General features: G+C 49.1%; 10 protein-coding genes across 10 annotated transcripts; 6 read left to right on the top strand and 4 right to left on the bottom strand.

The window, feature by feature from the left end:
- Nucleotides 1–94: 94 nt before the first annotated feature.
- Nucleotides 95–1489, top strand: UA08_01569 (hypothetical protein; the record flags this gene model as incomplete). The annotated part of the gene is made up of 2 exons (XM_020261248.1): nt 95–298; nt 371–1489. The coding sequence occupies 2 exons, from the start codon at nt 95–97 to the stop codon at nt 1487–1489; spliced, it is 1323 nt and encodes a 440-aa protein (XP_020123084.1).
- A 175-nt stretch (nt 1490–1664) lies between these two features.
- UA08_01568 (Riboflavin synthase) lies at nt 1665–2495 on the bottom strand (the record flags this gene model as incomplete). The annotated part of the gene is made up of 2 exons (XM_020261246.1): nt 1665–2194; nt 2465–2495. 2 exons carry the CDS (start codon nt 2493–2495, stop codon nt 1665–1667), a joined length of 561 nt encoding a protein of 186 aa, XP_020123085.1.
- Nucleotides 2496–3309: 814 nt separating this feature from the next.
- Nucleotides 3310–4342, top strand: UA08_01567 (hypothetical protein; the record flags this gene model as incomplete). Its single annotated transcript, XM_020261245.1, has 3 exons — nt 3310–3682; nt 3775–4068; nt 4131–4342. The coding sequence occupies 3 exons, from the start codon at nt 3310–3312 to the stop codon at nt 4340–4342; spliced, it is 879 nt and encodes a 292-aa protein (XP_020123088.1).
- Nucleotides 4343–4491: 149 nt separating this feature from the next.
- On the top strand, nt 4492–6018 carry UA08_01566 (hypothetical protein; the record flags this gene model as incomplete). Its single annotated transcript, XM_020261244.1, has 1 exon — nt 4492–6018. One exon carries the CDS (start codon nt 4492–4494, stop codon nt 6016–6018), a length of 1527 nt encoding a protein of 508 aa, XP_020123089.1.
- Nucleotides 6019–6692: 674 nt separating this feature from the next.
- UA08_01565 (hypothetical protein) lies at nt 6693–7930 on the top strand (the record flags this gene model as incomplete). Its single annotated transcript, XM_020261243.1, has 2 exons — nt 6693–7190; nt 7295–7930. 2 exons carry the CDS (start codon nt 6693–6695, stop codon nt 7928–7930), a joined length of 1134 nt encoding a protein of 377 aa, XP_020123086.1.
- A 131-nt stretch (nt 7931–8061) lies between these two features.
- Nucleotides 8062–9329, bottom strand: UA08_01564 (Protein sof1; the record flags this gene model as incomplete). Its single annotated transcript, XM_020261242.1, has 2 exons — nt 8062–8419; nt 8491–9329. The coding sequence occupies 2 exons, from the start codon at nt 9327–9329 to the stop codon at nt 8062–8064; spliced, it is 1197 nt and encodes a 398-aa protein (XP_020123087.1).
- Nucleotides 9330–9842: 513 nt separating this feature from the next.
- Nucleotides 9843–11180, top strand: UA08_01563 (putative 26S proteasome regulatory subunit rpn6; the record flags this gene model as incomplete). Its single annotated transcript, XM_020261241.1, has 2 exons — nt 9843–10107; nt 10174–11180. 2 exons carry the CDS (start codon nt 9843–9845, stop codon nt 11178–11180), a joined length of 1272 nt encoding a protein of 423 aa, XP_020123092.1.
- A 397-nt stretch (nt 11181–11577) lies between these two features.
- On the top strand, nt 11578–13376 carry UA08_01562 (hypothetical protein; the record flags this gene model as incomplete). Its single annotated transcript, XM_020261240.1, has 4 exons — nt 11578–11677; nt 11756–12678; nt 12736–13243; nt 13336–13376. 4 exons carry the CDS (start codon nt 11578–11580, stop codon nt 13374–13376), a joined length of 1572 nt encoding a protein of 523 aa, XP_020123093.1.
- Nucleotides 13377–13666: 290 nt separating this feature from the next.
- UA08_01561 (hypothetical protein) lies at nt 13667–14972 on the bottom strand (the record flags this gene model as incomplete). Its single annotated transcript, XM_020261239.1, has 2 exons — nt 13667–14410; nt 14493–14972. 2 exons carry the CDS (start codon nt 14970–14972, stop codon nt 13667–13669), a joined length of 1224 nt encoding a protein of 407 aa, XP_020123090.1.
- Nucleotides 14973–15791: 819 nt separating this feature from the next.
- UA08_01560 (hypothetical protein) lies at nt 15792–22897 on the bottom strand (the record flags this gene model as incomplete). The annotated part of the gene is made up of 2 exons (XM_020261238.1): nt 15792–22689; nt 22791–22897. 2 exons carry the CDS (start codon nt 22895–22897, stop codon nt 15792–15794), a joined length of 7005 nt encoding a protein of 2334 aa, XP_020123091.1.
- Between the last annotated feature and the right edge of the window lie 481 nt (nt 22898–23378).

The raw sequence follows: 23378 nt of genomic DNA, 5'->3' as shown, positions 1-23378 counted from the left end.
ATCGGCAGCCCTCAAGGAAAAAAAAAAACCCCCCCCAATCTTCAAGAAAATCCTGCTCACAAACTTTCTCCTCTGTATCATAAAAATATTGACAATGGCGAGGAGACGTACTAAGAAGCGAACTCAACCACTAGCCAAGAATGGCCCGGCGAATTCGAAGAATAGCGCATCGGCCATGAACGGTTCGCCGAAGTCGATGGTTATTCGGATTGGAGCCAGCGAAGTTGGATCAAGTGTCAGTCAATTGGCCAAAGACTTCCGTCTGATGATGGAGCCTGATACAGCGAGCCGTCTGAAAGTGAGTGTTCTTGACTACCAGCACATTGCAAGCGGAGGAAAAGCGTTATCGTATTGACATAGCCGGATCTAGGAACGAAGAGCGAACAAATTGAAAGACTATGTTGTCATGGCAGGGCCACTGGGTGTCACGCATTTGATCATGTTCTCTAGGTCAAGCACTGGAAATACGAACATGCGTCTTGCTCTCACTCCACGGGGCCCAACTTTCCATTTCAAGGTGGAGGAGTATTCGCTGTGCAAAGACGTTGCAAAGGCACTCAAACATCCTCGCGGTGGTGGACAGGATCACCGAACGCCCCCTCTATTAGTTATGAATAATTTCAATACCCCTGACGCCGACGAAAGCTCCAAGATACCCAAACGCCTCGAATCTCTTGCAACGACTGTTTTCCAATCATTATTCCCTCCCATCAATCCTCAGGCTACCCCTCTGAATTCGATCCGCCGCGTGATGATGCTGAATAGAGAGAAGTCTGAAGACGATGCATATATTATAAAACTCCGCCACTACGCAATCACGACGAGAAAGACGGGCGTTCCAAAGAGGATTCGCCGGCTCGACCCGACAGTACAGCGACACAAAGACCCAAAGAAGAGCTTGCCTAACTTGGGAAAACTAGAGGATGTTGCTGACTACCTCCTCGATCCCGCTGCTGGCGGCTACACATCTGCTAGCGAGACCGAGTTGGATACGGATGCGGAGGTTGAAGTTACCGAAAACGTGACCAAGAAAGTGCTCAATCGACGCGAACTACAACGGTTGAGAGCAGGTGAAAAGCCAGCAGAGAACCAGACCGGCAAGACGAATGTTGAGAAGAGGGCCGTCAAGTTGGTCGAGCTGGGTCCTCGTATGACCCTGAGGTTGAAAAAAGTCGAAGAAGGACTCTGTGGTGGAAGAGTCATGTGGCATGACTTCATATCCAAGTCGGAAAAAGAGACCAAAAGGATGGACGACGAATGGAACCGGAAGAGGAAAGAAAAAGAAGAGCGCAAAAAGCAACAGAAGGCAAACATTGAGAAGAAAAAGCAGGACAAGGCCAAGGCGAAGGGTAATGGGCAGGATGGAGAAAATGCAGATGATGACGACGTCAGCATGGACGACGATTATGAATGGGACAGCGACGAATTTGACGAAGAAGCTGGCGTTGAGGAGGACGGCGAAGATGATGATGAATCTATGGAAGAATAGGATCCTATATCGATAAAAAAAAGATCAACACTAATATCTGAAATTATTACCTCTCCAACATTGGAATGTAATCCATTCGTGAATTGTCGACCATATAATGCATTAAGTTCAATACTGCGTAATATTACACCAGATTATTTCTTCTCGTTTTCGTTTTGAGCATCTGCTATACGTCTTATGTCTGCTTGAGCTTCTCATTCACCAGCTTCTCAACCATCCTTTCCAGTATGGTAAAGTCGCCTCCAGTGTTTTGGCTGAAGTAGGCCTGCACGCTCTTCTCAACGTATTTTCCCACCATGTCAATCTCAACATTAACATCATCGCCCGGTTTCTTTGCGGCCGTGACGATTTTCTCCTGAGTGTAGGCGATGAGCATGACTTCCCAGTACCCATCGTCGCCATCGACCACTTTCGTGACAGTAAGGCTGGCCCCGTCCAGGGTTATGAAGCCCTTTTCAACCACATATCGTAATATGCCTTTGTCCCTTGGCTGCAGTCTGAAGGTAAGCGCGTTCCCATCCGGGGTGACCGAGAGGATCTTTGCGGTGGTATCAACATGGCCCTGGACAAAGTGACCACCCATCCGTGTCTCCGAAGACACTGCCCGTTCCAGATTGACCTTGGAATTGGCCTGGAGAGATCCGAGATTGGTCCGGCGAAGAGTCTCGGGGGCAACGCCTACTTTGAACCAGTCCTTGTCGAACGCTGTTACAGTCAAGCATGTCCCTATCCCGCACGGATTACGTTAGTCTCGAGGCAATTAATTGCTCCTCCCTCGCCAGGTAAACCGGTACCATTGACGCTGATGCTATCTCCAAGATGCGCATCTCCGAGGATCTCCGCACAGTTTCCAATCGTTATTGAGGTGCCCCCGCCCCCGCTTGCGCTGGTGTCGAGAGGCTCGAGGGACGTCACCGCTTCAGCAAAGGCGTGGTTAGCATCTCAAATCAATCTTCGGGTTGAGATCCAGCTTACTCCCAATTGTTTCGACCAGGCCAGTGAACATGGTGAAGGGTTTGGCTGATATAGAGGGAGATGAGAAGATGAGGGGATGCCCTCGGTCAGTCGTTTTCCGCCGGGCTTCGCTAGCCCAAGATGGCTGCGGAATTGCCTCCGCTCCTTCCCTTTCGCTCCTCCTCAACCTCAAGTTCAACCTCTACGAAAATGAAGGCGCCCACGGTAATAGCACAGAGGCTACCAACACGAAGAAGCGTCTACGTCCATCCCTCGTTCGTCCGGCGCTATGGAATACAATGGCGGCGCTATTCTACCACAGCGCCAGGAGTCCTGCCTCTGGAAGGTATTCGGGTGCTGGATATGACTAGGGTCCTTGCTGGAGTGAGTATTTAATTGGAACTTCTGAAGTTTGGCAATGAGTAGCGTTACTTATGATGTGACCAGCCTTATTGCACGCAGATTTTGGGAGATTTAGGGTACTGCCCTGATTCGTTGAGCCATGTCTTTGCGCATACGTTTCACTGACTAGACGATCTGTAGCGCAGACATTTTAAAGATTGAGCACCCTCAACGAGGCGATGACACTAGAGCCTGGGGCCCTCCCTTTGCGAAATACCAGAGTGAGTCCGTGAAAGGACCAGGCGAAAGTGCCTATTATCTTGGGGTAGAAGACAACTATTTTGCGCTTTCGGATCTACGTTTGTCTCTTCTAACCAATATCATGGGAATAGGTTAATCGGAACAAGAAATCAATCGGACTATCATTTGCGCATTCGTCGGGTGTAGAAATCCTCCATAAACTGGTGAAAGAAAGCGACGTCCTCGTCGAGAATTATTTGCCGGGAAGCCTGAAGAAATACAACATGGATTATGAGACTCTAAGCGCCATCAATCCGAAACTGATATATGCCAGTATAACTGGATACGGACAGACAGGACCGTACAAAAACCGAGCTGGCTACGATGTCATGGTGGAGGCAGAGTTTGGTTTGATGCACATCACAGGGTCCAGAGACGGTCCTCCTGTTAAAGTGGGCGTGGCAGTCACAGACCTGACGACTGGTCTCTACACATCGAATGCCATCATGGCTGCTATCATCGCGCGAGGACGTACTGGAAAAGGGCAGCATATTGATGCGTGCTTGAGTGACGTACAAGTTGCAACTCTTGCCAATTTGGCAAGTTCTGCCTTGATCAGTGGAGAAAAGGATTCTGGTCGCTGGGGCACAGCTCACCGTAAGCACCGTTCCTCCTTATTTACATAAAAAAGCAAAGGAAAGGAAAAGAAAGGGCAGAAACGAGCGGAGACTAAAACGGTTCTTATACAGCATCAATTGTCCCCTATCGAAGTTACAAGACTCTTGATGGCGACATTCTTTTTGGAGGTGGTAATGATCGACTTTTCGGTGTTCTCAGTGACCGACTGGGACGTCCCGAATGGAAGACAGACGATCGTTTCGGAACAAATAGCAACAGGGTCAAGAACCGTGTGGATCTAGATGACATGATAGAAGACATTACGGCACAAAAGACAACGCAAGAGTGGCTTGAGATCTTTGAGGGCAGCGGAATGCCTTATGCCGCCGTGAATGATATCCAGGGAACTTTGAACCACGACCATGGTCAGTGATAGCATCACCAATTCAACTGAAGACCGGCAGCTAATGCATGTTCTATACTATAGTGCAAGCGCGTAACATGGTGACTGAAATTGACCATCCCGACTGTGGTCCCATCAAACTTGTCAACACCCCGATCAAATACTCGCATGCCAAACCTGGAATCCGGACACCGCCTCCTACCCTGGGCCAGCACACCGATGAGGTGCTTGGAGGGCTGCTGGACTATACGGAAGAGGATATCGCTTCGTTGAAGCAGCAGGGCATCATTTCGTAGAGACTCATTTGCCGTGTAGTATAAAGAACTGCTGTGTAAATATCAGCGCTTGTACATTCCATCTTGAATCACGTGACGCATCTAGTTGCTTCTCTGTCTGGCGCGGGAAAATAGTCTGATCATTAATAGGCATCAAAGGGACATGAACCATGGGTTTGCAAGAAGATATGAACAGTCGCAGTAGGGTTTCTAGCCCTCCGCCACCGGGGCTCTCCACCTCCACGGTTGATGCATCATCATCTCATGCACTGCAGAGTGTCCAACATGCATTTTCGCCCGACCACTTGAACCCTAGTACGCTGTCTTATTTCTACGGCGCAGACCATCTGCAAACCGGTCTTGCTCCAGGAAGAGCGCATCCAATGGCAGTTCTACGCAATCGGGTTGCGGGTTTCCCTGCGTTGGCGCCTGCTCTCGCTTGTGCTTCGCCGGTGACAGAGACAGCCATCGCAGCCTCGCAGCCATCTGCTGTGCAATTACAGCAGAAAACCACTGCACAGTCGTTAATCAATCTTGCGCCGAACCTGAGCAACAAGCCCAATGACAACCAGGCCGCTCTAGATGTGCGAGCGCAACAACCCCTCCCGCTTGCTCCGTTGGCAGCCAAGCAGCAGACTCCCGTGGACTCGCCTTTGCAAAAACCAGCCATCGCAAACCGTAAACGGAGAAACAGGCGAAAGCGTGCTCATGACAGCGATGATGAGATCAAAGCTAACGACTCAAGCTCAGATGATGTGTCGGATGACATGTTGCCGGTAGCCAGGCAGACCAAGTCTGGACGCCAGGTCAATCGGCCGACCTTCTTTGCTCTCTCCCCCGAGCCTAAACAGAGTCCACGGCAAAGACCATCTCCTTCAGGCAGCACTACTACACCTGCCCCTTCGGGGGCTCCCGTGAAAAGACGCAGAAAAGTGTATCGCAAGAACGGCAAGGACATCAATATCACTTGCAGTCGCTGTCAGAGAGGTCACAGTCCTGCTACCAATTCGATCGTATTTTGCGACGAGTGCAATGGTGCCTGGCATCAGTTCTGCCATGATCCTCCCATTGACAAGCAACTGATTGATGTTAAGGAGGCAGAGTGGTTTTGCAATGAATGCCGACCTGGCCAGCGAGTCACATTATTGAAGCTAAGACTGCCGCCAAAGAAAAAGTCTGTCTCGACAGAATCAGCTCTGGGTTCTCTTGTTTGTGGCTCACGATTTACGACCGAAGAACAACGCGGATATTTGTCCTCGCTTTCTCACGCTTCCCTAGTTGACATGCTAGTCACGCTCTCAAAGAAGAATCCCACGCTCCCGATTTTCCCAGAGAATATGAGAGATTTAAGGCAATCGAAGTTCGTTCTCACGCCATCATCATCAAGTACAACGAGCATATTGCACCAAACCCTCCAGTCGGCTTCATCTGGTATATCGAACACTGGAGTTCAAATGACCGAAGCACAGTCGAAGGGCACCGAGGAAGACTCTGACGATTCCGGCTCTGAATACGAAGTAGAGGAGCACCGTCTGTATCCGCGGCCCGGAAACGGATTCTGCCTACCTCCAGATGAAGAGGACCTCGATATGTTATTAGATGATCCTGCTTGTTCCACGTTTAGCTACGCACTACATGGCTATCCCCAGGGGAATGCGCTTGCCGACAATGCGCTCACTATCAAACTTGCGGGCTGAATTATCCTTTTAATACATTTCTACTGAAGACAACTGAGAAATGGGCTTTCTGCTAATCCTGCAGTACAACACTCACTCTACTGTGTATTATGTAGCTGCCATAATGGATCCTCCACTCATAGGTTATGAATAGTTCCCGGTGACTGATTTAGGCGGAGACCTTTGAGCTCCATGTTATGCTTAACCAGACGACAATGAACAATTAGAACAACAACAAAATCAGGAAAGACATGGAGGCCGCTGCGGGATTCTATTCTGAGTGCTGGCATTGCATGCATTTGCTCGAGCTTAGTTGGCCCCGCCATCCCGACCGTCGGTTCGCCCGTCGGGACTGAAACCGTCAGGCTGTCGATGGCTCCATTACCTTATGTCTGAAGCAACTCGCAGCCCTCGAGCAACTCCTTGCGCTCTCTCCAGAAACTACTTCTTTGCGCTTCTTGGGAATGCATTTTTCGCTGATTTTTCCGATTCGCCAAAGCCCCATATCGGTCGTTGCCTGAAGCTTGCTTCATGTCATGAGAAGTCGAGAGAGATAATAGCTACCAACAACGTGGCGATTCATATCTTTATTGGCGAAGAGTTAACTCCCTCGCGAATTCTGTGCGACAGACGCTGAAAAAAATAAAATAAAAAGAAATCTGTCCATGGATATCGACAACACAGCATCAACAACCATGGAGAAAATCACCCCATCGCGTCGCTATCTCACGCCTCGCCCGGCCCAAAAATGGTACGAACACATCACGCTTGACTTGATTTTCAAAGTCCTCAGCCAAACTTTCCTACACCCATTTGTCGCGTGGATTATTGTGCTCTGTCTCCGTGCGCAAGTCACGCCAACAGACCACCCAGCATGGAGAATTGCTGTTGGATACGCGGTCCTCCTGACGCTACTGATGGCGGTTAGCATATTCGACCGTCGCATTGCCTATGGGCTGCCTCGAGAGGTGGAGCCCAGTCACGAAGTCATCGTCATTACGGGCGGAGGCAGTGGGTTGGGCCAGGTTATTGCTCAGATATATGGCATGAGGGGCGCGAGTGTCGCGGTACTCGATATCAAGGAAGTCAGCGAGGTAGAAGGGTGGGATGAGCTTTCAGGCGTGGAATATTACAAATGCGACGTGGGTGATAGGAAGGCGCTGGAAATGACGGCAAAGAAAATTGAGAATGATGTGAGCGTTTCCCTTCTTTTTCTGCTCCTGCTTCTTGTTTGATCATTATTGATTTCTACTTTTTACATACATTGAGTGAAACTCTGACATGCCGGGATCTCCAGCTGGGAAAACCAACAGTGCTCATCAATTGCGCCGCAGCGTCGGTAAACGGTGTACCGCTGCTTTCACTGACCCCCGAAGCCATGAAGAAAACAATCCAAACCAACTTACTCGCGCCTTTTCATTTACTGCAGATTTTCCTGCCGGCCATGTTGGACACGAACGTTGGTGGTGTTATAGTCAACGTGAGCTCTGTCCTTGGGCATCTCACAGCCGCTGGCTTATCAGATTACTCCGTCAGCAAAGCTGGCCTGAGTACGATGCATAAATCACTAGAAGTTGAACTGAGGGCATCCGGCCATGACGACAAGATTAAGACTCTGCTAGTGGAGACTGGACAGCTTTCCACGCCTCTCTTCGACGGAATCGAAACGCCAAATCGATTCTTTGCCCCTGTCATCGAACCCATCCAAGTCGCATATGAAATAGTCTCAGCTATTGATAACGGACAAAGTGGTGTTATCAGATTGCCTGCCTTCGCCAAGATGGTTGACTGGTATGCAGTACTACCTGCTTCTATTCAAAGGCTCGCTCGCTACCTCAGCGGAATAGATACAGCTGTCGCAAAGGCATATGATCGTCATACCCCCCAACCAATGCAAGTAGTTTCCGAGACCGAATCGGAGAGTGACGTATGAAACAATGTATACATCTGACTGAATAAGATGATCTCGACTTGAGAACGCATTCGCCAAGCTTGACTAAAAGTCTCTCGCGATTAGATGGCGGATATAGACACCAGACAAGTTGTGCTGCTATGCTCAAGAGACTACTGCTCGGTCGCCAGAACGACCTTCTCTCGCTCGGCTCGCTGAGGTACGCTGCCTTTCTTGCTGTGTTTCCGAACATTGTCAACCCTTCGTTTGATAGCCGCAAGCTCCTCCTTCTTAATTTCTCCTGCTTTCTTGATGGCCTTGGGCACATGGCGATGGTTCTTGATTCTTCGAATTTCAGGCATGTGAGAATACCTGCGAATAAGCGCCTGATCATATTCGAGTTTCTGGCGTTGTTTGGCACTTTTAATTCCAACCCGGGAGGAAGCGTTTGTGCGCCATATACGAATGTTTCCATCGTCAGATCCGGATAGAACATAGTTGTTATCTGGGGTGAACATGGCCGAGAAAACTCTGTGGATAAATCATCAGCAACAACACTTGTATATAATACGGTTTGATAAAGCGCTAAGATCATTTCTCACCTCTGCATTCGCTGTGTGTGGTAGACATCTCTCGAGCGCCCTTGACTCCTGTTGAATAGTCGTATCGTGCGGTCGTAAGAGGCTGTAACCAGCTCTTCACCGGTCGGGCTGAATTCAACATCCATAACAGCAGCAACGTGATCTTTGTAGATATTCAATGCTCGATCCATCTTTCTCATGTCAAACATATAAGCATTGTGGTCTTCATTAGCGACAGCGAAGTTGAATGCTTCCATAGGGTTCCAAGAAATGGCATTGGAGGCTAGAGTGAGGATGACCTTGGCCACGGGTGTTGAAGTTCGGAGATCGTATATGATAACTGAGCGATCAGTGGCTGTCGATCCCAAAATAGACGTTTCTGTTTGGTTAAAAGCAACAGACGTAATGGTGTCGGTGCTGGTTGGCCAGTGAAGAGTTTGAGACGCAGTCGCAGAAGGACGGGACAAATCGTAAATGGATATTACAGAAGACGAAGCAGCAAACGCAGGCTGATCGCGGTGATATGAAACGCCCGTAAACGGGGTCTGTCCGAGGTACGTTGCAATCGGTGGAGCTTCTGGCGAGGAATTATAAGGGTCGAAAAGCTTGACTGTTTTATCACTGGCGCAAGACAGGATTTTGCGATCGGGAGTCCAGCAAATTCCCTTCACAATGTTCTCATGTGCTTGAGTGTTCCACACCTCCTCTCGGGTTTGCATATCCCAGACCTTGACAACGCCATCACCTGAGCCACTGGCAAAGCGATCCAAAGAACCTGGGTCTCGGGCCATAGAATAAACGCCATCGACATGTCCGCTCCCCAGCTGACCGATGAAGGGCGCAGCAAACATTCGGTCCATCTTGACGGCATTCAAGGCTCTCGTATATTCTCTGGCTCGCTCAAATGGATGCTGTGCCGGGTCAAGGTTCCTTTGCAGTCTCGCAACACTGGATCCTGGCGCTTGCTGCGAAGCAGCAGAGCGCGAAAGGGCTTTTATTTTCTAGCATCAGTGGAAATTAGCATGAGCGATTCTTCCAAGTGACAGGCGACATGACCAACCATTTTGCGTTTTTTAAAGGAAACCCTAGTGATACTATCACGATTTTGTGTCGAGGAAAAAAAATATAAAGATTGGCGGAGACTAAAAATGTTTGGCTGGAGCCGCAGGACGCCTGTGATTGGCTGCATCCGCAGTTGCCGCTGTAGCCCAAAGAGCAGTGACGCTCTTTCCCGGCCAAGCTGTTGTTGACCCCAAACCTCCATCCTATCAACTCACCACCACACAAGTACCATTTCCATTCACTGACAGTCCTTGTCCTTGTCGAGTTCTCTGTTACCTTGGCTGCGCACGCATCCACTCCCAGTCGACATCATGGCTTCCGCATCCACCAGCCAGCGCATTGAGGAAGCGAAGTCGCTTGCAGCAAAGGACCCTGCCAAAGCTGAGCAGATCTACAAGGACGTGCTATCAGGTGGCATCGGGAAAACAGAGTCAGCTTCTAAAGATTATGAAGCAGCTTTAGTGGCATTGGGAGAGCTGTACCGTGATAACAAAAAGGCACACGAGCTTGCTGATCTAATCAAAACGAGCCGTGATGCCTTTTCCTCGTTCGCCAAAGCGAAGACAGCCAAACTCGGTGAGTCGTGCTTATCTTGATTGCCATTTAATCCCCACTGCCTTACTGCTTTCTAATTCGAGGTAGTCCGTCAACTGTTGGATCTGCTCAGTGAGATCCCGAACACAGTCGAAATCCAAATTGCTGTCATCAAGTCTTCGATAGAGTGGGCAGTCTCAGAACGCCGATCCTTCCTCCGACAGAGCTTAGAAACGCGTCTCGTCGTGATTTACATGCAAAAGCAATCATATTATGATGCCTTGACGTTGATCAATTCTCTACTCCGAGAGCTGAAACGGTTGGATGACAAGGTCGTGTTGGTTGAGATCCAGCTACTGGAATCACGAGTCTACCATGCACTTGGGAACCAGCCCAAGGCACGCGCAGCCCTTACTTCAGCTCGGACATCCGCATCAGCTGTATACACACCACCAAGTCTACAAGCTGGGCTTGATATGCAGAGTGGAATGCTGCATGCAGAGGACAAGGATTTTAACACGGCATATTCGTACTTCATTGAGGCGCTTGAAGGCTACAACTCGATTGATGACACGGAGAAGGCGACAGCAGCATTGCAGTATATGTTGCTTTGCAAGATTATGCTCAATCTTGTTGATGACGTGACCAATCTACTTGGCTCTAAGCAAGCATTAAAGTACGCGAGCACGCGACTTGAGGCTATGAAGGCTGTTGCCCGTGCCCACGCCAACCGATCTCTGGAGGAATACGAGAAGGCGCTTTCAGACTACCGATACGAACTTGGAGGCGATGTTTTCATCCGCAACCACCTCCGTCGACTTTACGACGCCATGTTGGAACAAAATCTCATCAAAGTGATCGAACCATTCAGCAGGGTAGAGATTGACCATATTGCAAAAATGGTTGGTTTAGATACTCAGCAAGTGGAAAGGAAACTATCGCAGATGATCCTTGACAAGGTAATCATTGGAGTGTTGGATCAAGGTGCCGGGTGCTTGATTGTCTTTGAGGAAACAGAGAGGGACAAGGGCTATGATGCGGCATTGCAAACGATTGAAAAGCTCAACAATGTGGTCGAAGTCTTATACGCTAACCAAGCGTCCATGTTGGAATAGACAGTGTGCTTGTTCGAGTAGTGGGCTGTGTAAATGATACAATGTTGTTGAAGACATGAAGCGTTTACTTCTCGCATTTCGGCACCAGAAGATGCCATCCATCTATAGGATACAAGACCATATCTATAGCAAATTAGCCTTCTAATCATATTTTTCAGTATTTCTGAAAATGCGACTGCAGAGCGTAGTGATAAACGCGCAGCCTTTTCCATCTGCTGCAAACTGCGTTTTCTGGGTGTGACCAAATCGGGCTAGCGCAGGGTCGGCGGTTCTGGAGTGGAAAGCCCATCGCGACTTTCACTGCAAATGACCTGCCTTCCATCAACCGCGTATCGTCGCAGTCGCTAAAATTGCTGCGCAACCTGTCGTCGACTGTTTACCCACATCGGTCGCCAGTATGGCTATGAACGCCCCAATGCAGCCCAATTATCCTCGCGGCTACCCTCAGGCCGCCCAGCGCTCGCCCGCCACACCTCGTCGCGGTGCTCCCATGCCAGGTATGGATTTCTACCCTTGCACAGCTTGTGGATGACGTGGTCCAATGACAGATCGCTAACTTTTGCTTGTTTTGGCAGGTCCTGGTGTGCCTATGCCTCCCCATCAACAAGTAGTCCATCCTCAGTATATGGCGGCGGCGGCAGCAGCAGCTCACCAACGCAATATGCCTCCTGTTAACGAAGCTTCTCTACGCCGCAGCCGGAAGCCCACAGACAAGAATATGCCAGATGGGTTAGAAGACTTTGTTATTGGAGATGGGGTGCAGGAATACAAAAGATTGCGAGAGATTGAGAAACGTCTAGACTCATCTATGGTGAGAAAGAGACTGGACATTCAAGACTCGCTCAGTCGGTCAATGAAGCGCTATCGAACTCTTCGTATTTGGATCTCAAATACGACCGAGAATCAAGCATGGCAGAAGAGCGAACAGAACGGGAATGGTGGACCGGGATCCGGGCGCTACAAAGTGCGAATTGAGGGCAGACTTCTCGATGACGATACCGACTCAACGATCCCCGCCGCGGACAGCGATGATGAAGATGAAGAAACTAACGAAGCTTCTGCAGAGGGAGAAGATGGCGTAAAGAACCCAAAGAAATCAAAGGGGCAACAAAATCAACGACAGAGACTGTCACAATTTTTCAAATCAATTACGATTGATTTTGACAAGACGTTCAATGCGAAAACAGACGATGTTTCTCCTATCACTTGGACTAAACCACAACTCCCCGGGAATGTTGTCTCTTTACCACCCAGCGCTGACTTTGATTCCATCCAATTCTCTCGAGGGGCTCAAGAGAACGTTAACATCACCATCAGTCTCGTTAGGGATGAAGCACCCGAACGACTGAAGGTCAGCAAAGACTTGTCTGACATAATTGATGTTGAAGAGGAATCGAGGAGCGGCATCATCCTCGGTATCTGGGATTATGTCCGAGCTATGGGTCTTCAAGAAGATCAAGAAAAGCGCCAAGTCCGCTGCGATGCTCGGTTGAGAAAGGTATATCACCCTGTCCCCGTAATCTAGGAAGTTTGAGATTTACTTACGTGGTATTAGCTTTTTGGCCGCGATCAAGTGTTCTTTCCTCAAATCCCTGACGTTATCGGGAGCCATACCTCGCCACTCGACCCTATCAAGCTTCCATACACGATTCGAGTTGATGAGGAGTTCCACAACAACCCAGCACCCACAGTCTACGATATCCGCGTAGCAGTCGATGATCCACTGCGCCAGAAGATGCTAGCACTCACCTCAAACCCTCAATACCCAGCGTCCCTCCGTCAGATTAGCGTCCTAGACGACCAGCTTGCTCTCATCATCCAGGCGCTTATGCACTCCAAAGCCCGCCATTCTTTCTACACAGCGCTTAGTAAAGATCCGGCAAACTTTGTTCGCCGTTGGCTTGGTTCTCAACGCCGAGATCTTGAAACTATTCTTGGAGAGGCTGTTCGTGGCGGCGGAGAAGATGGCAGTGGGCCTGAGTTCAGACGTGGTGGTACTAACAGCGCTTGGAATGCTCCTGTGGCCCGGGAAGCAGTTCGCTACATGCTCGCGCGGCCGGATAGTAATACTGTATATCGATAGGTTTTCATTGGTTTTTGGGGTTTGTGATTTCCTTTTTATTGTATTGCAATTGACTTTACTTGTACGGTCAAGGTAGTTTGGGCGCGCAAGATGTGTGGATGTACTTTGATTAATTTCTTTTCTTCTCTTTAAGATATCAATATTGAATTATGTCAGTTGTATGGGGATAAACATTACGCAAGTGGTATATGCATTCTTTTTTCCGTCTACGTCTGAATCTAAAGTAATTACTGAGATGTAATCAAATCCATTTGAACCCTTCCGCAGTTTATCATCACACGCACAGTCCGAGTTGATATGATGCATTAACCATTTGGTATAACGCATCCGACGTAGCCAAAAGGGTGTGAATTCTCTTGAGTAAGTCATGTATAGGAAGAAAGGAACTCATACAATTCTATCGTCATGATGGAGCAGCTGTCTTCCGTTCTCTCAACAAATCTCCCGCTTCCGCTCCAGTAGCATCAACACCTGTCGCTGGCACCGCTAGCTCCGCTCCGTCCCCAGTCTCGAAGTACCCTTGTTCTTGTTTCAATTTTTCAGCAGCATCCAATATATAATCGTGTCTTTCACGGCGAATGGCTGCAACCTTATCCGCTTCATGGGGCGGCAGGATCTCGCCTGGCTTCTTACCAGGGGCAGCACCAGAAGGAGCTGGTTTCCGGAACCTCTTCAACACGGCATCGATCATTTGCGAAAACCAGTAATAGTTGAGAGTATTCAGAATCAAGTTGGCAGAAACATACACAATTGGCAGCCATTGAGGGAGCGGGGTGTCGGTGAAATGGTGAGCAAATTTCGCAATTTCTGCATTTGCCTGGATGCAGTCTTCGTTGACGCATAGGGCTGCGCCCTTGCCGAGTTTGAAGACAGGCGCATTGGTCGGGACTCCATCTAGGAACGGCGAATGGGTTGTCGAACGACTTTGCATGAGTGCATGCCACATGTCTCCGTAAACAACGATCGATTGCCAAGTACCCCATATTATACGGCAGGAGAAAAACACGCCTAGAAGCAGCATTCCGTTATACCACTGCAGATTGCTGCCGGTCATGTTGAGCTTGTCTAGAAACCAGTGAATATTGAGGAACGGGCTGGACAACTCGTAGAGAATGAAGGTCGGTGCATAAAAATTAACGAACGGTCTCTATAAAAAGAAAAGCGAATTCCAAAGTTAGAAGGAAGCCAAGTAATGGGCAAAAAAAAAGGAGAAGGGGAGGCCAACTAACAAATCCGAGACTGAAGACGCACAGAGCGCTAATGGCGTGGAAAAGCATGCCGATGCCAAACAACTTCAGATGCACAACACTGACAATCAGGTCGTAAATAAAATAGCCAGTTGCCAGAGCCTGCACGAGGCCACCGGCACCGGTATATCCGTGGACACGCTCGTCGATGTTCATGATGCTTCTCTCGCGGTCTGCAAAGATGACCCACAGCGCCGCTACGTTCACCAGGACACTCTGAACAAACGAGACGACATGGATATCCCAGTTGAGCTGCGTGCGTTTTGGCAACTGGGTATACTGTCGGGGGAATAGTCTTTTAGACAGCCATGGCGAGACATAAGAATGGATTAGCTGATAGAACACGAAGGCGAGGATAACTTCGTGGATATGGTAGGGTAGAGAATGGAGATGCAACGAGGCCGCCCACGGGGTCACTAGGTCCTGAAGCCAGGGTGGCGGAGGAAAGAAAGGATCTAACATGATGCCTTTTCTTTCTTTCTTTCTCCTGGGGGGGGCGCACAGGAACCGGCGAGGATGCTGGAAGAGACGGCACGGAGTCCTAGGCTTGGAACATAGCTTATATTTAAAAGAATAGAAGAGGCAGAAGAAAGAGGACTGAAGAATCGAAGGAATAAGAGGCTAGAAGCAAAGACCCATCCTCATGACTCTTTCCCTGCCAACGCCAAGGAGGTCATCGCAGCTTGGAAGGTGATCCGTTCGGTTGATGTCTTTTTGTACTTATCGGGGCGGGTGGGCCTGAGGCCACGATTGATTGCGTTGGGACTCGCCGCAACCAATCACAAGCAGCCCCGACGCATACAGAAGGATTGGGGGGATTTTCACGCTGTTCAATGTTGCCACAGGTGAGCTGTCCTGCAGCAACTAGCGGTCTTGGTCTGGGGAGTGTTACTGGCAGGTGAGCTGGGTCTCGTGCTCCATGTCCCATACACACGAGGCTACCCCACGCTATGCTTATAGGGCATATCTGCTACGGACCTCTACGTTGGTTCAAGTGCTCGTTGAAATGGGTCATTGTCATTCATCATTTGCTAGGCTAAGCCCACGCAATACAACTACATCAACAAAAGAGAGACATCAAAGGTATAATAGAAATAGGAAAAGGAAAAGGAAAAGGAAAAATAGAAACAAACGTGTCAGCCCATCTATAATCTTGAATGGGGTTTCAGACAGTCGTGGATCAGAAAGGTATCAATAGAAACTAAGACGTATAAGAACTCCTTGTGACCAGAACAAACGAATCACACAGGCTGTGCAAACCACGTACTTGCTCCTTGTATGTTACTCCACGGAAACTATGTGGTTATGATGTATATCGCTTCCAATGCCGCTGTCGTTTTGCCCCGGGATTTTCAATTCTGGTGGTGCCTCAAGGTATGATTCAGATTCCATATCGTCAAGCCCGGAGTACTCTTCTTGCTCGTCGATGGTAGTTTGATAATCTCCTTCATCATCAAGCTCATTGTCGGGTCGGTCTTTGTGTAATTCAGCATCAGAGTGGTCGGAATCACTGTCAGGTGGAGTTTCCTTGCGCTCAGTCTCTTCTTCATCCTCGCCGTCTTCCTCCAGAATCGAAGCGTTATGTTCAGCCACGAGTCCATTCGTAGTGCTAGCATAACTGGGCTGACGACTAGCTGAGACAGTCCTGCCGCTGTCATCGGTCACACTCTCTGAATAATGACCAGTGTTGGTTGTTCTTTCTGTCTCAGCATCGCTCTGGGCAACACTCATGTGTTCGTCTTCTTCCAGGAAGCTCTCGTTCTCTTTATTAGAACTGAAATCCCTCGTGCCCCAGGAAGTCTTGCGGGATGGTAGATTGGACCGGACCGAGTGGCTTCGCTTGAGGTTGGTCAGACCTCCAGTACCAACTGGAGCCGTAACATGACGGTCCATAACTCCCCTGTTGCCCGTTACGTTGCTGAGACTGAGTATTCTGCGCTCTTTGCCGCCATTAGAGGAGATGGAAGATCCGTTATAGGCTGAAGACTTGGCTGGCTGTCGACGCTTCAGAACCATTTCCACCCCATTGCTCACCAAGCTTCGAGTGTCCTTGGCAGGAGTGGTAGTGCTTGCACGACTCGTTTTAGTTGTTGTGCTGCCATAGCTTGGAATCCTCCTGAGACTCATTCGGTTTTTCCCACGACCACTTTCCTTCATGATCATGGTCCTAGCGTGATCGAAGACCCCAGCAAGGATGCGTTTCTCTAGGCCTTGTGCACGCTCTTCGAAGAATTCCATCTCACGCTGACGGATGTCGAGGGCAGTCTCCAACCCAGAGAGTTCCTTGCCAAGCTTCGTGTTTTGCTTAGTGAGTTGCTCCTTCTCGTGCTTCAAGGTCTGGATGATGTTCAAAAGCGACTCTTTCTCATCATTCAAACCAAGAATTTCAGATTCAACTTTCTCTTTTTGCGCAAGTCTCCTCTCGAGAGCATAGGCAGCTTCTTCAGACTCCCGTTTCTTACGCTCATAATCTTCCACTACGAGGCGTGACTGCGTAGCAACCATTTCAGTAATCTCCTGGGACGTATTCATGACCTTCTCATGGATTTGATCTAATTTATCCATGCTCGAGATTGTCTTGCTGGTGCTCTCTGCATGGCTCATAATTAGGTCGAGCTTGGAGTGAAGCCCAGAATCGTCGTATTTCTCGGGTATAATCTTGCTGGTGCTCTCTGCATGGTTCATAATTAGGTCGAGTTTGGAGTGAAGCCCAGAGTCATCATATTTCTCGGGTATAATAATTTCTCGAGGTTCCGGCGGAGCTGGCAAAGCAGGGAGCATTGATGGGATGGCAGCAGGAATAGCTGAGAGATTCGTCTTAAGTTCTTCATTCGTCCTCTGGGAGTGCTCGTAATGCTGCCCAACAAGGAGAAGAATGTCTTTGATCGCACCGAGAATCTGGGGATGATATTCAAGAATCTGAGTTTCAACTCGGTCTGTCGCAGAGGAAGTTTTCTCTAATTCTGCCTTCGATAGTTCGTTGAACTCTTTGATTTCATTATGCATTTCTTCCATCTTGCCGTATGATTCGCTGATCTTTGTGAAGAGAGTTTTCGTATCGTCACTCATGCGCTCACAAGCCTCGCTAACGCTGTTTCCCATAGCACCGATGATCAGCTTAATGTCTTCTGCAATGCCCTTGGTGTCTGTCAAATGCTCAACATGTGTGGTATCTCGAGCTTCGGTTTCCGAGAATTTTATGTCAAGGACTCCTTGAAGGTCATCATATTTGGATAGAATTTCGTCAATTCTCTCATCCACTTTCTTCTCGATCTCTGCTACCAGGGCAGCTCGGTTCTCGTCTTGCTTAATTAGTGCAGTAGCATCTCGTTCTTCCGTCTCGAGTTTGGTGGCTTCCTGTTCACCGCGTGCACGCTCGAATTCCCTGTTGATGAGATCGCTGAGTTCCTTGACACTCTCTACAGTCGAGAAGGCCTCAGACGACACCGCAAGACCCTCCAGAAGCGTCTTGAGCTCTGATAATCCTTGCTCACTTCCATCAAGCTTGCCTTTCAATTCTTCGCGCAGGTCAGCAACAACGATTTTAGCCTCCTCGATCTTCTCGGCCAAGCCTCCGTGCTCTACCTTGCGCGCTTCAAAGGCTTGAGCGGTCAGTTCAGCTTCCGCGTCAACTTTCTCTCTGAAGGAATTGACAACCTCAACGAGGGCTTCAACATCTGATTTTACGGGAAGCGTGTCCACATCGGGAAGCTTCAATTCTTCGATGCTGTTCTTGACTTCACATATCATCGCCTCCACAGTTTGAAGATCGCTCTTGACAACCCGTTCAGAATCTTCCTGGGGTTCCTTGGTCTGATTCTTCGATTCATCCACAGCAACCCACAAGTCCTTCATAAGGGTTTCCAGGGTGCCAATCTCGGCTTTGGTACAACCTTCAGTTTCAAGTCGTGCAGCTACCTCGGCAATGGCATCTTTCAATTCTGAAACCATAACTTCAAGGTTCATGAATTGTTCAGGCTTAGCAAAGTCCTCGGGTAATGGGATATGGAAATCTTCAATCTTGGCCGCTGTATCTCGTAAGAGTGTTTCGATGATATCTGTATCCTCCTTACGAGCAGCGCCTGGATCAACTGGAGGCTCACGAGTGCTCACTTCAGTGACAGAGCCATGAACATCTCTCACAGCTGAAAGAACTTCGTCCAGGTGTTCCCTTTTGAGGGCATCTTCAGGCGGTGGCGCAGGCGCTGAATTCATTTCGATTGCTTCAACCTTGACCTGCAGCTGAGTAAGAAGGGTCTTCAGCCCTTCCATGTCACCACCAATGCTGTTGTTTTCATTTGCGAGCATTAATTCTTGGCCCCGGGTAGTCGACGTCTCCTCAAATTCTCTCTGTGACTCTCGCAAAGCTTCCATTTCCGTTTTAATAGAGGCCAATCCTTCCCTCAATGCATCAAGTACCTCAGTGCTATTCTGCTCATCTGACTTATGGATGAGAGTTTCCAGATCGGCACGAATAGCATCCACACCATCATTGAAGGCTTCCAGTAATTCGCTTGTGTTTGAGAGAGTGCTTTCATTGGCATCTCGTTTTTGTATTGTTTCAGCCTGAAGATTTTCGAAGCTTTCATGGAGAGCTGAAATGATTTCATCCTTATCAGACGGGCCTGCCTTCACGAGGCTCATTCCAATAGAGTCACGGATATTTTCAAACTCTTCCTTGACAGCTTGAATCACCTTAGAAGTATTGGCTTCGTAGTTAGTACTGACGTTGATCTCGTGGATCGCATCAAGGATTTCGACTTTGTCACTAGAAGTTTCAGTGCGGATCAGCAGGTTGCTGAGTGTCGATCGAAGATGTTCGAATTCCTTTTCCATAGCATCAAGAAGCTCGGGCGTGTCAGGATTGCCGCGCGAACCGGACGCTCCGAGAGCTGCCTCATTGATAGAATGCTCCAGATCTGCCTGTAGCAGTCTGAAGCCCTCCTTGACAGTAGATATAATTTCCTCTTTGCCCGTAGCATCTGTAGTATGATCTACATAGGACTCTATTTGACTCCTGAGTCCCTGGAGTCCATCTTTCATAGAATCGAGGACTTGCTCGGTATCTCGTCCATTTGCTGCGGAATATTGCTTGAATTCGTCTTTCATATCTTGGAGGAGGTCACGAAGGCGATCGAGGACTTGATCTCCGATATTGACATGAGAAGAGGCTGCCGCTTCATGCAGACCTGAAGTCACAGCTTCAAAAAGGTCATCCTTGTTCAATTCGATTTCTCGGCTGATAGAACTCTGATTGACCAAGCCTTCTGATATCGCGCTTATAATATCCTCCCGAGTTAATCCAGGCTCCAAGCCATTAACAGCATGTGGATGAGAAGCCAGTGCATCGCTGACAGCCTGGAAGACGTCTTCTCGAGTAAGGTCCTCCTTTTTCAATTCAATTTCTCGGCTCGTTGAAGTTTGATTATTCAAGCCTTCTGAGATTGCGGAGATGATATCTTCCCGAGTCAGTCCTTGCTCCGTGGTATGTCCAGCGTTGGGATGGGAGTCTAGCGCATCGTGAACCGCGTGGTAAACATCTTCTCGAGTTAGGTCGTCCTTTTTCAGTTCAATTTCTCGGCTCGTGGAAGTTTGATTGCTTAGGGCTTCTGAAATCGCGGATATCATATCTTCTCGCGTCAGTCCTGGCTCTAGGTTTTGTCCAGCGCTTGGATGGGAGTCTAGCGCATCGCTAACCGCCTGGAAAACGTCTTCTCGAGTGAGGTCGTCCTTTTTCAGTTCAAGCTCTCTGCTGCTGGATCCCTGATTCATTAGGCCATCCGAAATGGCGTTCATAATTTCTTCCCGAGTTAAACCAGGTTCCAGGCCATTCTCAATGTTCGGATGAGCAGCTAGTGCATCACTAACCGCTTGGAAAACTTCTTCTCGAGTCACCGGTGATTCTCCCATTTCTCTAGCAGCTGCAAAGTGTGCTGCAAGGCCTTCAGTCACCGAATTGAAAACATCATCCCGTGACAGTCCTGGGCTTGTTTCGTCCTGCGATAGAGCCCGTTGGCCAATCATGGCTTCTACTACAACACCATGAACATCATCACGAGTTAACCCGGCGTTCGAAGTGTCGGGTACTGCTCTCTGGCTTATGGCTTCCGCTACCGCATCGAACACATCATCCCGAGTAATTTGGGGTGCATCGTCACTGGGTGGCTCTCGCTGGTTGGCCATTGCTTCTGATACAGCGGCAAAGATATCCTCTTTCGTAATATTAGGCTCTGGGATAGTCAATTCAAAAGATTCGAAGCACTCTTTGACTGCTGCTGACACTTCTTCCCGAGTGATGGAGGGTGGCGCTTCAACAGGAGGCGGCACAAAGCTTTGCATTCCAGCCTGGACTGCAGCCAAAACATGATCGTAGGTCACAGCCTCCTCATTCTTGGGTTGATAAGCTTTGAGACCTTCACTCAAACAGTCTAGAATTTCTTCTCGTTCGAGACCAAAATTTTGAAGTTCAATCTCTGGCTTATATGTTTCCCAGGCCTCCCTGACTGCTTCTAGAATATCTTCCTTCTCCATACCGGCATTACTTGTGGCTGGAGCTGACAACTGCTTCGAGGTGAACTCGTCTAAGGCGGACCTGACAGCTGTAAATACTTCTGCTGCATCTACACCTTCACGCGAGACGGACCGAGACAAGGTCTGTTGGTGTTCTTGAATCAAAGCATGCATTTGCTCTTTGAGCTCCGCAAGCCCATCGCGAACAATTTCTGCGACTTCATCTGCTTCTAGCGCGTGTGGAGCGTCGTTGTTGGGCTTTGCTTCTGCTGCTTCATCCAGTTTCCGGCCAATTTCTCGTCCCATGCCCAATACTTCACCTCGTAGCTCACGAACCAGAGCTTTGACTTCGTTTGTCAAGCCTCCGCCTTCGGCAACGCTGTTCTTAACCCTGTTTAGGAGACCCACGACCTCCTCGCTAACAGCACTCTTCTGATCGCCCGTTTGAGAATCGTGGCTAAGTATAACCGGGCCAGATCGTGTACTTTGAGGAGAAGCTTCGTCCAAGTCTGGGCCAGACCTAACCAAGGCGCGATTTGTCGGATTCTCTTTGACTAGATTCAAGATTTCTTCAAGCATCTTGGTGACATTCTGATCGGCGTCTTTGGTGCCTCCATCCTTGGCGGGCCTCTTTTTGACCTCATCAACCAGTTCCAGCAATTGATCCTGTGCCTCTTTCGTGGCCATTTCACGCAGTACTTTTTCCAACAAGGCAATGCTAGCAGAACCGTCACTGATTTGCGCAGGCGATCCGCAGAGGTCCCTTTCCAGAGCTGCGGCAAAACTACCAGGACTCGGTACGCGGGGAAGGGTGAAGGACTTTCGGGAATTGGGCGAGCTGTCGAATGGCTTGCTGTCAATACTACTATATCCACTTCTGACTGATGCGAAGGTTGCAGACCTTGAACTTGCACTTTCAGGGTCTAGGAACTTTGAGGTGATGTTGCTGGCCAAGTCACGGATGCTCTTCCTAATGTCTTCGTCGCGGCTGTTGGTGGCCGCTTTCAGACTAAGCAGATCAGTGGCGTTGTCTTTACTACGCCTGCTTAATTGTGACATTTCCTTCTGTAGATTAGTTGCGATGGTCGTTAGACTTTGAATCTGTGCAGATAGGCCGTCCATGTTGGGAGATCCAGTAGTCGTCGATGATCGTGAAGTCTCCGCCGACTTGGGCTCATCGCTAGGAAGTTGCATTGTCTGAAGAGCAAGCATAGTGGCAGAAGGCGGGGTGTTTTCGCCCAGTATAGGTTTGGACAGATAACGGCTGGAGACATAGAGAGATGGGGAGTCACGGCCAGAGTCTCGAGCTCCTGATCGAGTCGGACTTTTATCCAGAAAATCATCATGGTCGAAGATTGTTGTTCGAGATTTTCGGTCTGGTGATTTATTGTCGAGGTAGTTGCGAAATTCAGATCGCGTGTCACTGGTTGGCTGCAGCGACTGCATTCGTCTGTGATATTGCCCTTTGATGAGGGACTTCTCTGGAGATGACTTGAGAGGCATGGGGTTTATAGTATAGGAGGAGGGGGCATTTTCGCGCATCTTTTCTGCGAGACTTGCTGTTGCGGCCTGAATACCGGGAGAAGCATTCGATCTCGTCTTTGGGCTGCCAGCACCGGGGTTCAAAGGTAACGGCGGAGGTGCACGCTCGGGGTCTGAGCTATCCCACCTATATTTTCCGTATCTTGAAGTCAGCTCCATTTTTCTATATATAGACAGGAGACTTCGCTCGCGTGTCGTCTTCAGTTTCTGCTGGCAAGGGACACGCACATAGGAATAGAGATTCTTCCAACCTCGGAGTTCGATGGGTGATGATGGCCCTTGACAACAAGGTCCATGCTCCTCTCCGGAGTTGCCTCGGTATCGCTTAGAGGCATGATGGCGGGTATCTTGTGTGCTGTGATCAAACAAAGTCTTTGAACGCTGTGGAATGTGGGGAGATGTGAAGAATGTACAGGTTCTTAGCAAATAACAAGGGTCATGACAAGTGCGTAAAAGACGTAAACAAATGAACAATGCTAAGCACAATAAACAACAGTAAACAACAACAACTTGTTGGGTCTGGGGGATATCCAGAGACAGACTGGCACAGCAGAGAACTTGTGAATGTAAGAACGGAACCAGGTCGAGAAGCCGAGTAGAGGAAGTTTATCTACTGGGCGGACCAAAACAATGGGGTCGCAGGCAGGGCAGACAACGGTAGCTAGTGGAGCGAGTGGCCGGATGCCACATCATCTGCGCGCGTTAGTGTGCTGGTCGGTGATCGCTGTCGAGCTGTCGAGCGGTGGTGTTGAGCTGCTTCTCTGTAGCAACGCCGTTCCCGCCCGGCAACCGTAAACAAACACCCCGCACTCGGCC

Source organism: Talaromyces atroroseus, assembly GCF_001907595.1.
Source record: "Talaromyces atroroseus strain IBT 11181 chromosome Unknown scaffold_1, whole genome shotgun sequence".
NCBI classification, from domain to species: Eukaryota; Fungi; Ascomycota; class Eurotiomycetes; order Eurotiales; family Trichocomaceae; genus Talaromyces; species Talaromyces atroroseus.
Note: the sequence above shows the minus strand (reverse complement) of the source record. Positions and strands in the feature narration are given on the sequence as shown.